Source organism: Chamaea fasciata, unplaced genomic scaffold (genome assembly GCF_029207755.1).
Source record: "Chamaea fasciata isolate MVZ Bird 193981 ecotype frontalis unplaced genomic scaffold, bChaFas1.0.hap1 SCAF_12, whole genome shotgun sequence".
NCBI lineage: Eukaryota > Metazoa > Chordata > Aves > Passeriformes > Sylviidae > Chamaea > Chamaea fasciata.
In genome coordinates, this window is record NW_027094097.1 from 9,582,273 (window position 1) to 9,597,203 (window position 14,931).

At 52.3% G+C, this 14,931-nt stretch overlaps 1 protein-coding gene across 1 annotated transcript; it reads left to right on the forward strand.

The window, feature by feature from the left end:
* The first annotated feature begins 1,297 nt into the window (after positions 1 to 1,297).
* On the forward strand, positions 1,298 to 14,827 carry GOT2 (glutamic-oxaloacetic transaminase 2). The gene is made up of 10 exons (XM_066194465.1): positions 1,298 to 1,408; positions 6,757 to 6,913; positions 8,065 to 8,193; positions 8,544 to 8,603; positions 8,725 to 8,886; positions 9,337 to 9,441; positions 10,306 to 10,456; positions 11,103 to 11,268; positions 12,194 to 12,344; positions 12,818 to 14,827. The coding sequence occupies exons 1-10, from the start codon at positions 1,341 to 1,343 to the stop codon at positions 12,938 to 12,940; spliced, it is 1,272 nt and encodes a 423-aa protein (XP_066050562.1). The 5' UTR covers positions 1,298 to 1,340; the 3' UTR covers positions 12,941 to 14,827.
* The last annotated feature ends 104 nt before the right edge of the window (positions 14,828 to 14,931 follow it).

Genomic DNA, 14,931 nt, shown 5'->3' on the forward strand with positions numbered 1-14,931 from the left:
GAGATGGAGCATTTAGCATGGAATGAGGGTCACTGAAAATCCCTGGGGAGCAGAGTGCAGGCAGGCTGGGTGGGGACACTGTACCTCCCAGTCACCTCTCCCAGTCACCCCTCCCAGATCCTGCGAAAGTCTCTGGGACATCCCAAGGGTTGTTTCCTCCACTCCCAGTTTTGGAAACCAGTCCCATTGTGATGATGCTGGTAGAGTCCCAGTACAACCTTTCCCACTCCTGTATGATCCAGTGTGGCCCAGTTGAGGCCTGCATGGCCCAGTATGGTGCAGTGCAGTCCCTTCTGGACATGTACAGCCCAGTACAACCCTGTACAGCCCATTATGACCCAGTACAGTCCCACATAGCCCAGTATGGCCCAGTACAGCCCTGTATATCCCTCTGTGGCTCAATATATTTCAGTATGGCCCAGTACCGCACTATACAGACCTGTGTGGTGTTGTACAGTCCTATATAGCTAAGCACAGCCCAGTACAGACCTTTACAGTTCCACATAGCCCTGTACACCCCAGAATGGCACAGGGTAACCAAGTGCAGCCCAGCATGGCGCAGTACAGTCCTGCACAGTCCTGTACAGCTCCATATGGTCAAGTAGAGCCCTGTATATCCCCGAAGAGTCCCATATGGTGTGTTACAATCCTGTATAGCTCACTGTGGCCCAAGACTGCCTTATGTAGACTTGTATGGCTCCATATGGTGCAGTGCAGTCCTACACAGCTGAAGTACAGCACTGTACAGCCTAGTATGGTGAAGTACCATCCTGTATGTCCCAGTATGACCAAGCACAGCATGGTAAAAGATGGTCCAGCACAGCCTAGTATGGCCCACCATGTCCTAGTTGAGTTCTCCATATGCCAGTACAGCCTACATATATACAGCACAGTATAGTGTAGGACAGCCCAGTACAGCCAGTATGGCCTGGTACAAGATGTCCCAGTACAGCCTAGCATGGTCCACTACATCCCAGTCGAGTCCTGCATATCCCCGTACAGCCCAGCACCGCCCAACACCGCCCAGCCCAGCACAACACAGCCCAACCCAGCCCAGCCCAGCTCAGCCCAGCCCAGCCCAGCTCAGCTCAGCCGAGCCCAGCCGAGCCCAGCCGAGCCCAGCCGAGCCCAGCCCAGCCCAGCCCAGCCCAGCCCAGCCCAGCCCAGCCCAGCATCACCGCGGACCGAGCGGGCGGGCGGCTGCACTGACCGGTAGCGGCCGCCAGGGGGCAGCGCCGGCAGTGCCCGGCGCGCTGCGGCGCATGCGCGGGGCGGAGCGCTCAGCCGGCGGCCGTGGTAAGAAGTGCCCGCCCGCCGCCGTCACCGCCGCCGCTGCCGCCATGGCGCTCCTGCACAGCCGCCGGCTCCTCGCCGCCCCGCGCCTCGCCGCCGCCGCCTCCCGCGCCAGGTGAGGGCTGAGAGGTGGCTCAGCCCCTGGGGCCGCACGCCGGTGTCGGCGGAGGGGTTTTCCCGCGGCTGAGCCCCGCTCCGAGGTGGCGGTGGGGGGAGGCTGCAGGGAGCGGATCTCCCCGTGCGGCAGCGGGTGACGCCGCGCTGGGGAAGGGGGTTGCCGGGGGGACGGACCGCGCTCGGATTGGCTGGGGAGGGGGATCCTCGCCCTCTGATTGGCTGCGGCCCAGCCCGGCGCCCCCCGCCTGCCCTTGAGGCGCCGCCGTGGAGGGCGCGTAGGCACCGGGGAGCCCCGGGGAACGGGGCCGGGGGGAGCCTGTGCCTCAGCGACGGGCTGGGGACACCCTGTGCCTTCACCGATGGCTTGGGGACACCCTTTGCCTTAAGTGATCGGGCCGGGGTGTTGCTAGTGGTGTACACTGTGCTGCAGGGCACGAATGATGTGGTCGGTGAGAGGCTGGACGTGTCCCGGCCATGTGCGCTCGCAGCGCAGAAACCAACCATGTCCTGGGCTGCATCACCGGCAGCGTAGGCATCAGGTAAAGGGAGGGGATTCTGCCCCTCTGGTCTGCTCTGCTGAGACCCCCCCTGCAGCCATGCACCCACCTTTGGGACCTCAGGACAGGAAGGACGTCGACCTGTTCAAGCAAGTCCAGAGGAGGCCACGAAGATGATTAGAGGAATGGAGCACCATTTCTGTGGGGAAAGGCTGAGTGAAAGAGCTGAGGTTGTTCAGCCTGGAAGAGAGAAGGCTTCGGGATGACCTAATTGTGGTCTTCCAGTATCTAAAGGGGATACAAGAGAGCTGGAGAGGGACTTTTGACAAGGGGTGTGGAGTGGCACACCCATGGAGTGCCAGGACAAAGGGGAATGGATTTAAATTGGCAGAGAGCAGGGTTAGATTAGATATTAGGAACAAATTCTTCCCTGTGAGGGTGTTGAGGCCCTGGCACAGGTTGTCCAGAGAAACTGTGCCTGTCCCATTCCTGGAAGTGCTCAAGGCCAGGTTGGACCGGGCTTGGAGCATCCTAGTCTAGTGGAAGGTGTCCCTGTCTATGGCAGGGGTTCGGACAAGGTAATCTTTCAGGTCTCTTACAATCCAGACCATTCCAGGATTCTCTGTGCTGTGAAATGGGGCTGAGATGGTGCTGTCTGGCTGCCCTGTATAGTGGGAAAAGGCACCTCTGCACTGTGCAGTGGGCCTGCGGATCATGCACGGTGCAGCAGGTCTGCAGTTACCACACGATCCATGGAGGCTGGCTGTGCCCTCATGGATCCCAGGATCCATGGGAGTAGTGCTGGCTGTGCCTTCGGGTACAAACCCTGGCAGGAGCAGGGTGGGAGTGACCATGTTTCTGTGAGGACCAGTCCTGCACTGGCAGCTCTGGATTCTGCTGTCTCTGGTCAGCAGAGGTTTGGATAGAAGGATGCTACACAGCTGCTGGAGCTGTGTGAAAAGCCCAGAACAGTTTCCTCGAAGTACAGCTGAGCTGAGAGCCACGGGGCTGGGAACATCACTGAGACTACATGGCCAAGAAGCAGAGTGTGCAGAGGGATCTAGATGAGGCCTTGCTGCTTTCCAGAACCCTTTGATTCCTGGCCCTCACTAGTGGGGAGGTCTCTAAGGAACAGTTTCCAGCCTACATCAGAGGAGGAAAGCAGTGAGGTTTTCTTTAATCCCCATTCCAGCAGTCACTACTGCTTCTAAGCCAGGCTTCTGGCTCTTCTCGGCAGGGACTGAAGAGCAGCTGTCTAGAACTTGTGTTTGTGCCCATGGACTGTAACAGGCTGTGAAAAGTATGGAGCCTGCTGGCATAAGCTTTGCTTTTCTCAAGCTTGTTATACAGCAAACTATAAATTACTAAATTGCATTGAGGTCACCCAAGAGAGGTTGTTAAGTTTTTTAAGTAAGAAGCCTCTGTGCACACCCCCCTTTTCCTGTTCAGGAATTGTGGCTTATTATGCAACAAGGAAAGCCAAGCACTGATTAGGAGTTTCTGTTTCCTTATCTTTGGCAATATAATGTGATGCCCCAGCTGCTGCCTTTGTTATGTGCTGAGAATGCTCTTTTCTGAAAGCAGAATAAAGATGAAGAGATAGGAAATGGTTAAAACTGCTCCGTTGACACACAAATGCTAATTAGGGTGATAACTCAGTCTGCTGCTCTGATGTATCACAAGACAGCTATTTAAATACTTTTCTTGGTGTAAAGCTTACCCGAAGCTCATTGGGACAAGGAATTTGTAGGCTTGAAAGGCTCTGTAGTAGCCAGCAGCCTGTTGGCATTGTTCTTCTGTAAATATTTGCTATAGATGTGGTTTAGGTACAGCCTGACAGCCTTTGGCCCCTCTGCTCCGGCTTGCAGAACTGCTGTGGGGGCTTTGGCAAAGCTTCTGAAATCCAGTATCTTATGTGGCTGTACCTCAGGGAATGTGGGCTGGCCTCTCCACAGTGGAAACGTTCACTGGGCTTGTAAATTCTTGCTCTCCGGGCTTGGCTTGAGTCCTTAAGCACTTCTTAGGCCTGTGCACTTGAGGCGTAAGTTTCACATATATTTTTGAAAGGTGTTGCAAATTTATGCAGTTCCTGGTGCATTTTCCCACCCTCTGTCCCACTGCACTTGCAGCTGAGGGTTAAACCAGCTCAGAAGACCAGCGTGGCTGAGGAGTACTGAGACTATTTGGATACCAGCTCTGACAAGCATCTTAACTCTGACTGGGCCTTCTGTGTTGAAGCTCTGTAGCTAAAGAATGTGCTTCCTTTGACTTACACTGAGTATCCCTCGGGTAGGTCAACCCCAGCTTAAGTTTACCTCTGGTTACTTTTCTGCGCTGAATACCTCTGGCCTGGCAGAGATGCGCAGTTTATAGCTTTGACCTTTATTCAAGCCCAATGTTCTTTTAATTGCTCAAAATAAAATACAAGGCAGTGGAGGGACAACAACAATAATGTGGTAGCAGTGTCTTAGGGTTTGTGGCTTTGGACCCCTACTAGATCTCTTTTCCCCATTCCCCTTTTGGAAAGCTTTGCCTCTGTGATCTTTGGTATCCTGATGTGTTTGGACAACTCAGCCTAGACTTTTTTCTCCTGTCTCCCTGCAAGCTCACCTCCCTGGAAACACCAGAGGAGTCTTGTTTCACCTGGAAATAGTCATGTTGAGAATAGGAAATTAAGTCCTAACCATACCCTTTGGTGCCTTAAGCCAACGCAAAAACCGGATCAGAACAAAAGTACTTAACTCTCTGGAGCGCTGCAGCTTAGGTAAATGCCCGCAGGATCAGCATGAATTGCAGTATGTTAAAACTCAATGACCTGCCTAAGCCTTAGCAGGATCGGGACCTAAATACCCCATACTGTAAGCTGCTTGGGGAAAAGCCCAGCAGAAAGGTGCTGTCACCATCTCCAGAGTAGCAGCTCTTTAAAATAGATGGCCAGGCTCCTGCAGCCCTTGATACCGAAGTAATCCTAGACCAGGTAAACTGCAGAGAGACACACTACTGCACACTGTTCCTCTCCTTCCCTGCCTCTCCACTGCCAGGAACACATTGGGAGGGGTTTGTCCAAAGCCCCTGAACCTGCAGCTAGAGTTTGCTCTGGCAGTCCCTTTGACGTGCTCTGCTTGGATTGGTTCCCCAGGTCACTCCCTCCACACTAGGTGTAGCCCCTGTCCCTCTCTGGAGGGGGTGTGTTGATGGCATGACTGACTCATCCTTCTTTCCAAGCTAATCCTATACTTAAAAGGTAATTAAGACTGGTTAGTGGTCTAAAAAACATTAAGCACATCTTCCATGTTTACCTCAGGTGTCTCTACCTCTTCCTCAAACCCTGTCAAAAGGAGAAACAGGCTTTTTTTAAAATTTGCAAGTAGTGTACAGATGGGAAGAGCAGTTAGTCTGAAGAAGGCAAATGATGTTTGGGACTCCATGAAATGGAATCTACATATATGGGACAGTGCAAATTTTTTCTGTAGTGAGTAAACTTGGCCAAAATGAACCTAAAACAGGGACAGATTGGAGAGGAAAGATGATCTTGTGAATTCTGCTGATCAGTTGCTGAGCTTCCTTAACCCGCCTGGTGCCACAGATCTGTATCTGCCTACAGAGTTCTGCAGTACACACTCAGCAGGAGTTCTGGCTGGCCCTGGGCTGGCTCCAGACTGCCTGCATTGCCTGGGGCAGGGACCAGCCCCAGGACAGCATTCCCAAGTTGGGAAAGGATCTTATCAGATGAGGTAGCCTTTCCTGGGCTCCAAAGCTTAGTAAAGTTGTTATGTCTCTCTGTCTGTGTGCTTCTCCGTCAGCAATGGAGGCTTGAGTTCTGTCCTCCAGGAGATAAGCCCAATCTACTTTGTCTTGCACCCTTTGTTCCTGACTAAGCTGGGGGACCTGGGTAGGTGCCTGTGGTGAGTCAGGACACTCAGAGCTGCATGCAGTGCCTTCAGGAGGGGGCTGTGACAGCCACAGCTCTCTGCCAGGCAGGTTAAAAACACCACACTGCTGCTCCTGCGCTGTCTGCAGGCCTGCAAAGCCTGGACGTGGGACAGGGCAGAGACTGTGGCCAAAGGAAATAACAGGTTTCTTTTTATAGCATGGTCTGCTCTGCCCTTGACATTAAGAGAGCCTCTCCATCTTCAGGGTGTGCTGCCAGCAGGGCAGAGGCAGGTGGCTCCTTGTGCTGGGGGAACACAAAGCTCCTCCTGATGCAGGGAGGTTTTGTGCTTGACAGGAGGGGAAGGGTCTTCGCATCAGAGCTTGTCACTTGTCACACAGGGAAGAAACTCTGTGATTTCCTGGAAAACAGCATTTGTCTACAACACATGGGGAGGCAGAGTTTGTAGGGCAAGGAGTGGAAATATCTTTGTTCTGTCAGCCAACGTTGAGAGAAAAACAAATTAGTTTTCATGTACTAGAGTCTTTCCAGGAGTTTGGAAGAGACTCCATATTTATGCTTTGTGCAATTGCCCGAGTCTGGCCAAGGTTCCCTGGAGGGGAATAACCTGTGCAATCCCCGTGCAGGTTCTGGGCACTTGTCCAGAGCATATGAGTTCAAGGCTTCAATTTCTTGGGCTCTTTGTGGTGTTAGCACATAGGGCAAACAGGAGCATTTCAACATGCTAATTGGCTGACAGGAAGTCAGTTATCTTCAGCCACAATGAACTGAGGCTCTTTACCCATTCTGCAATGTATGATGTGACTTAAATGGTTTGGTTTTTTGGGTAATTCTCTGAACACTATTTGTACCTTTTTCAGTGGTTTTAAAGACAAGATTTCCCTTGAGGGTTTCTGTTGGTGCACATCTCTGCCCAGTTCTCAAGCCTCATGCTTAGCTTCTTGTTTCTCCCTTTAGCTCATGGTGGTCCCATGTGGAGATGGGTCCCCCCGACCCCATCCTGGGGGTGACAGAAGCTTACAAGCGCGACACCAACTCCAAGAAGATGAACCTGGGTGTGGGGGCATATCGGGATGACAACGGGAAGCCGTATGTCCTAAACTGTGTTCGCAAGGTGAGCTGGGGGGCTGGATGCTGAGCAGAGCCAGATCTAGGTGCCAGGTACCCTGAGGGAGTCAGGGAGGGGGAAGGTCACTAAGCAAGTTTTGTCTGCTGATCCTTAAAATAAGCTTTGTCTCTAACAGAGTAGGACAGTATTCCTGTATGTCTCCCCCAACAGGACTAATGCTTTTGACACATGACAGAGCTGTTAAGTAGTACAGGACAAAATAAGAAATACATGTCCTGTTCCCATTCAGGTAAATGTAACTTGTTGCTGACTTCTATGAGCCCTGCAATGCACCTGTTCTCTGAACTTCAAGGTGTTTCTTGAATAGGCTGATGTTCTTTAGGGCAGCCCACAAGGGAGAAAGGAGCTGACATTGGCCCCTTAGTGGATTAGTCTTAGAAATTCTGCTGAGCCGATGTTGCCAGTTTCTCTATAAGCCAGTTGAAAACTCCAGCCCGGGGAGCTGTGTGTGGACGTTGCCCTTGAGGGGATTATGGAGTCTTTTAGGGCTGTCGGGGTAGAAATAGGTTGTTAAATATCTGGGAGCTGACACATGCATTGATTGGCTGCACTGCCTTTTCCATGTGTCTCATCAGTGTGGGGTTTAAAGCCATCCCTTGCCCTTCCTCTCTCTGTGCAGCTGGGTCACAACCAGGGAGCCTGGATGTTGTCACAGGGATAGTTTCCTGGTGGTATGTGAATGCTGCCAGGGTCTGTGCCACTTCCAGCATGACAAGGCCCTGCAAAAGGTTTGCTACCCTACCTGGTTTGGAGATGTCCCCTATGTAGAGATAATATCTACCTCTCAGTAGCACTCAAGTCTTGTTTTCCTGCAGGGCAATTCCTCCTTGGGTAAAGTGTGTGTTCTTGTGAAGCAGTATTGACTTGTAATGGGCTGGAAGTGGTGCTCTTTTCTGGTGCCAGGTTTCCTTGGCTCCACTGTACCAACGCTATCACCCACTGAGGGCTCTGGCTGTGGGGTTTTATCTGAAATGTTTACTGCTGCCCCTTGCTTGGAATGAGCCCTGCAGAGAAACTCCTGTAAACCAACCTTTGCCCCTTTCGAGCAAGCAAATGTGCAGAGAAGTGACCTTCATCTGTCCATCATTCTCTCCATGGTGGTGCCTTCCTTGCTGAGCTTGTGTCCTCCCTTCCAGGCAGAGGCCATGATAGCATCCAAGAAGATGGATAAGGAGTACTTGCCCATCGGGGGACTAGCGGATTTCACCCGGGCTTCTGCAGAACTGGCTCTGGGGGAAAACAGTGAGGCTTTCAAGAGTGGCCGGGTAAGGAGAGGCCGGGACACAGGGGGCAGGGAGAACATGCGGTTGGTATGTGGGTGCTCAGCAAATGTGGAAGAACTGGTGGGGTATTGATGCTTCTGAGTTGTGGGCTGGCTGGGCCCAAGGATCACTGCTTCCTCTGAAGGCTGAGGTGAAACAGCCCCATCCAAGGAGGAGATTTAACTTTGCCAGGGGGCCCAGTTCCCTGCCCTGGAGCTGGAGCTGCTGACCCCTGTGGTCCCTCCAGCCCCTTGTCCCTGTTTTGGTGTGCTGCTGCCAGTGCTGACATACGTGACTGTGCTCTCCCTGTAACACAGCATGGCTACTCAGATATTGTTTTTCTTTCTTTGCAGTATGTTACTGTGCAGGGTATTTCTGGGACTGGATCTCTGCGAATTGGAGCCAACTTTTTGGTGAGTGCCTGGCCAGCAGTGGAAGGAAAGGATATATTTTGACCAGAGCTGAATTTTTAGGGTTTTCTAACTGCTTGAATGTATTCAGCCTGTTTGAACATTCTGTCTTTCTATTGATCAGCAACGATTCTTCAAAGCCAGCCGTGATGTGTATCTACCCAAACCGTCCTGGGGCAATCACACTCCCATTTTCCGTGATGCTGGCATGCAGCTTCAGGCTTATCGCTACTATGACCCCAAGACGTGCAGCCTTGACTTCTCTGGAGCCATGGATGACATTTCCGTGAGTTGCCTTCCATGCCTGGAAGTAGGGAGGTCATGTGGGGAAAAGGGTGGTGATCTTACTTTACCCTATATGTGACGATGCAGCATGAAGCTGTGTCAGGGGAGGTTTAGTCTGGATGTTAGGAAAAGGTTTTTCACCCAGAGGGTGGTTGGGCACTGAAACAGGGTCCCAACAGGGAAACAAGGTCATGGCACCAGGTCTGCCAGGGTTCAAGGAGTGTTTGAACAACTCTGGGACATAGTGTGGTTCTCAGTGTTGTCCTGTGCAGGGCCAAGGAGTTGGACTTCTTATGGGTCTATTCCAGCTTGGAATATTCTATCATTCTGTGATGCCTGAAGGCGTTAAATCGAGGCTAGAAGCCTCACAGAGCTCATCTAAGCTGTCTCATCTGTTGAGGAGAGTGCTCTGACATCACTGATGATTCATTCTCTGTAACATCTTGCTTAGAAAATTCCAGAGAAGAGCATCATCCTTCTACATGCCTGTGCTCACAATCCCACTGGAGTGGATCCCCGGCAGGAGCAATGGAAGGAGTTGGCAGCTATGGTGAAGGTAAACAATGTTTTAGGGGTCTGTGCCATTCCTGGGAAAACCACGTCTCTGGCCTTTATGGGTGGCACCTGGTTTTCACTTCACTAAAGGCTTCACCCTTCCCTGAAGCCAGGAAGGGTGTCATGTTCCTGACAGGAGCCTGCGAAATGCACCCAGAAAGCTTCTAGCTGACCATTGGGCTTTCTGCTGGCACCTTCCCAGGAAGCTGGAGTAGGGAGATCTGAAAGGAGAGCAGCAGGGTTGAAAGCATGAGCTGTGATTGCTGTAGCAGAGCACCCAGTGCTGGTGTATTAAAAATGCTGGAAGGGCTCTCACATGCCTGGTGTCTCCTTGCAAGCTTCAGCTGGAAATAGACAGAGACAGGTTCTACCTTCTCCGCCTTCCTGCTGCTCCATCAAGCCTATAGCCAGTGAAATTTAACTTGGAGATACTTGGCCTTAGTAGGGTTCTGAGAATTGGTAGATATCAAAGTTATCTCTGTGGCCTACAGAAGGGAAGATCTCCTGACTAAGGGACAGAGCATCTGGGGTATCTGCCTAGCTAACTATAGGTGATTTTCCTGGAAACTGATAAAACAGAAGACACTGAAGTAGACTATTACTGCTGAATCTACTTCTGCTTCCTGGGCCGGACTTGCACATCACATAAATGCACTGGAGGGTCTTTAGCTGCTGTTTTGATGTGTGGTGGGTAGCTGCAGGTTTTGGGCTGCTTTCCCTGTGGTGAGTGAAGAGGAATGGCTCTCTTTCTGGAGGAGGCTGCAGGTGGACAGACCGCTGGCTGCATGGCTTTTCTCAGCCTGCTGCCCTGCTCCTTGGAGGGGTGCTCAGCTTCTGTGACACTCTCTTCCATCTTTGCTCGCAGAAACGAAACCTCCTCGTGTACTTTGACATGGCCTACCAGGGCTTTGCCAGCGGGGACATCAACCGGGATGCCTGGGCTGTGCGGCATTTCATCGAGCAGGGCATCAACATCGTCCTGTCGCAGTCCTTTGCCAAGAACATGGGGCTCTATGGTGAGTAGGGCATGTGGCGAGGAAATAGTTTCATCCAGGCTGCTGGTGGGGTCCCAATACCTCCAGGGTTTAGCAGCCTGCTGCCTGTGTTCATTCTGCAGTATTGAGCAGGGATAACCCATTAGGAGCTGGTGGAGACCCTTCTAGAGAACAGGGATCCACTAAAGCTGTGTTGTGTGCCACAGTATAAGGATATAAAGCTTTCAGAGGGTGTCCAAAGAAGCCTACAAAGATGGTGAATGGTCTAAAAGAAAGCCATAAAAGGAGCACCTGAGGACACTTGGTTTGGTCAACCTGAAGAAGAGAAGACTGAGGGCAGAGCTCATCAGCTCTGAGGGCAGCAGCTTCCTCCCAAGTGGCAGCATCTGCTCTCTGTGACCAGTGACAGGACCCAAGGGAATGACATAGAACTGTGTGAGGGAGGACTTGGGCTGGATATTAGGAAAAGGTTCTTAACCTGAATGGTGATTGGGTATTGGAACAGGCTTCCAAGGGAAGTGGTCATAGCACTACGCCTGACAGAGCTTAAGGAGTGTTTGGACAATGCTGTCAGACACAGGAATGGTGGGATTCTTGGGGTTGTTCTGTGCAGGGCCAAAAACTGGACTCGATCCTTCCAACTCACGATATTCTGTGATTCTCTTAGGAGAGCGTGCGGGTGCCTTCACAGTGATCTGCAGTGATGCAGATGAAGCCAAGAGGGTCGAATCACAGCTGAAGATCCTCATCCGCCCCATGTATTCCAACCCACCCGTGAATGGAGCACGCATTGCCTCTATGATCCTGAACACCCCTGACCTACGGAAGGAGTGGTAAGAAGAAATCTGTAATGATCATGACAGTGAGGTCTCATTGTGCAGCCCTCTGCAGTGCTTACTGTGTGCTGCTGTCACAGGCAGTTCTTAGCTTCAGGAACAGTCAGAACCGTGTTTACTCTGGAGAAATCCCTGCTTATGTCCTGGCATCAGCTGGTGTCAGTTTAACCTGACACAGATACATTTTCCTTGTGTTACCAAGGAAGAAAAGACTGAAAAGGAGGGGATAAAGCTCCTGAAGGATTGAGGGCTGCAGGAGCTGCTTATCCAAGAAGCATAAAAGTCTGAGGAGGTGTAGCCATGTAGTGTGTCTCATGTGGGGGAAGTGAAAGCATAAGCACCCTGGGAATAAGACCCAGGAATGTAACCCTCATGCCCTAAGCCTGATTCCTGGTGTCAGCCTGTGCTGTTTTCCCAGTGCCAGGTCCCTCCCAGCAGCTGGCCTGGCAGAACAAAGGCTGGCAGTGTGCTGTGGCCTCGCTGGGGGCTGTGTCCTTTTGGCAGCATGACACTTGTGCCTGATCCAGGGTGCAGCAGAGATATTTTCTAGCTATGCTGCTTTGGAGCAGGATATGTCTGCCAATGCTACCCCTGCACTCTTGGTTTATCTGTAGATACTATTTTATCTCGGTTTGAGTAGTGCTGCCATGAGGCATCCTACTGACCCATGGCTTTCAGATGTGAGAAACATCTGTGTTCTGGTAGTAGTGTCCAACTGCAATGGAATAAATAAAAACAGGTCACCTTTGGGTATCAGGAGAAAGCAGCAGCTCCCCCAGCTGGAGCTACATCTTCATGCTCATCTGCATCCCCCTATGGGGCTCCTCCAGGTGGAGAGATTGATTTTCAATAGCTGGGGTGGGGAGAGCAGCACTGGTGTGTTCCAGCCCTGCTCTGAATGGTTCCTGGGTTGGCTCCTCAGGCTCACAGAGGTGAAGGGCATGGCTGACCGGATCATCAGCATGCGGACTCAGCTGGTGTCCAACCTGAAGAAAGAGGGATCCTCCCACAACTGGCAGCACATCACTGACCAGATCGGCATGTTCTGCTTCACAGGGCTGAAGCCTGAGCAGGTAAATGCAATTCCAGTGGTCTCAAAGTGTCATTTGCAGTCCTTGTCAGTATGTTTTTGACTGCAGATGCCAAAATGAACCCTTGTCAGCACTTCCTCCTCAGGAGGAACATCCTCCAAAGCCCTAAGCACTGGCACATCATGGCGACCCCGGTTTTGCTCTGTTCCCTGCTGTACTTGGGGAGGTTGAAAGTAAATGTAGCTGTCACATCTATCAAAGCAAGTCACTTGGTGCTGCTCTGAAGTGACCTTAAAGGTCAGCTCAAGTGAGGTGACTCTTCCAGCTGAACATCTGCAGTGTTGCTGCTTAAGCTGAGCAGCATCTCTCTTGGTGTGCACGGTGCTCTGCAGGTAGTGGGATGCCCTGTCTGCTGGCAGCCAGTTTGCTTTGATTTTTAGCAAGCTGGGTAAATTTGCACTTTGCTGACACAACAGAGGTTGGCCTGCAGTTTGAACTTTGCTCTTTCACCCCAGGTGGAACGGCTGATCAAGGAGTTCTCAGTCTACATGACAAAGGATGGACGCATCTCTGTGGCGGGAGTTACATCAGGCAATGTGGGTTACCTGGCTCATGCCATCCATCAAGTCACAAAGTAAAGACAAAGGGGTGCCCTGGAGCTGGTGGCTTTCCCTTCCCCAGCAATTGAAGATGGGGAGGGAAAAGAAACAAGCAGAATACTTCCAACCACAGCACTTGAAGCCGCTGCTGAATGTATCTTGTAGATGAGTTGTTGTAGAGGCCTAGTCAAATCCACCCTGTGCTGTGGAGCAGGGACATCATTGCTGGCTCCTGCACATCACAGCCGTTCTTCCCTGCTGTCCATCCTTTCTCCATCAGCCCCAGCACCTATCTATGCTGGAGGAAGCAAATGCTTAGCAATGCCATCCTACCAGTGTAGGCACCAAAGGCTTCTCCACACACATTTCTCCATGAGAAGGCTTTGTGAGGCTGTTGGCTGCTGGCCCAAGCAGCAGCAGGCAGGGAGCTGGGTGAGCTGAGTTGGAGGGCTGCTCTGGTGTGCTCCTCCAAATTCCTCAGCCAGTCCCGGCTGCCAGAAGGCTTCATCTTCCTCCATCATCCCAGCCTGGGGCTGGGCAGCACCAAAGCTGTCCTCTGACAACCAGCTCTGAGGACTTCTCACTACCAAACTCTGCTCCGTCGCTGGCTTCGCTCTTTCCATCTGGGACTCTCCTTTCAAGTGTAATTCACAGTGGCATCAGTGCGTGGGGCTGACCAGTGTCCCTCTTTTAAACCTGTCTCATACCTGGAGGTTAAACAATTTCTCACCCTTCCCTCCCCAATAAGAATCTCCTCTGAAAACTGTTCTCTGGTGGTCTCTGCCTCACCCCATCCCTGTCCTAAGCCCAGCAGTCCAGTCCTATACCTCCAGCAGCTCTCCCTGCAGTCTTCGTGTGTGTCCTAAAGCTGTAAGACAAGAGGCTGGCCGTGCAGTATCCCCCTCACGTGCAGGTATGGGGCATCCCTCTCTGTTCTGTTCAACCACATTTCTGGTGACACCAGAAAACAGAGATCTTAAAGGAAATCTGAGAGCTGATGACTCAAAAACCATTCTGTCCTAAACCGAGTGTCCCTGAGGTCCTGTCTTACTGGACTCTGATTTTTAATCCAAATAAAACTGGTGCATGACTATGTTGAGCTGGGGACTTCACCCTGTCATTGTGCAGCTGGATCCTATCTCTTCCATGCACCAAACATTCCCTCTCAGGACTGTGATAGCACAGGGGATCTTACATGACCAGTGAAACTCTCATTTCCTGAGAATCCCACATAGAAAGAGGCAGTTCCCACTGGTGGCCTCAGGAGCACAGTGTATGTGAACTGAGGTTGTCCAGGTGCGAGCTAGTGTCACAGAGCTGAAATTGAAGCCTATGGCGTTCAGTGTAGGTGCTGCTGGGGAGAGGGCAAATCCCCAAAAGCTGTCTGCCTTGGGACATGGGGCCATCCTTGGCCGCTGGCCCACGATGGAGTGGAGCCTCCCTAAGCAGAGCTGGAGGCATTACCTCTTGGGTCTGTGAGCTGTCTCCATCCACTGGCACCTCTTCCCTCTGCAGCCATACCAGAGTATTTAGCAGGGCAGTCCTCATTTTCTATTGCTGCCCAAGGCAGCCGTGTGCCCGTTGGAGCTGGGACGGGTCCGGTCTGGTGCACCCATCCCGGTCTAGTGCACGTTGTTGCCACACTTGCTGGAAGGCTGGCTCCTCCCGCCGCTCCCTGCCAGAGGGTTTCCGCTCCCACGCCGCTTGTTTACTGGCCCCATGCCCACAGCCGCTGCTTGCTGTCTTTTGTGCAATAAACCGCTTTCCATGCCGCACACGCCGTAGGTGCTGCCCCACGGTGCTGTGGGCTCCTGTGCTGTGGTCCCCGGTTCTGCGTGGCTCTGGAGCTGCCGCCTCCTGCCCTCTTACCCGCGTGGGGCCGTTCTCCTGCCCCTTCTCTGTACAATAAAAGCACCCTGGAGCACAGCCCCGTCTCTCGCACTCTTCTTGCCGCGGGTCCCTGCGGGTTCAGCCTCTGGGAAGGGCCACCCGAAGGGGGGTGTTCCCCCTTCGCTGATATTCCCCCACCT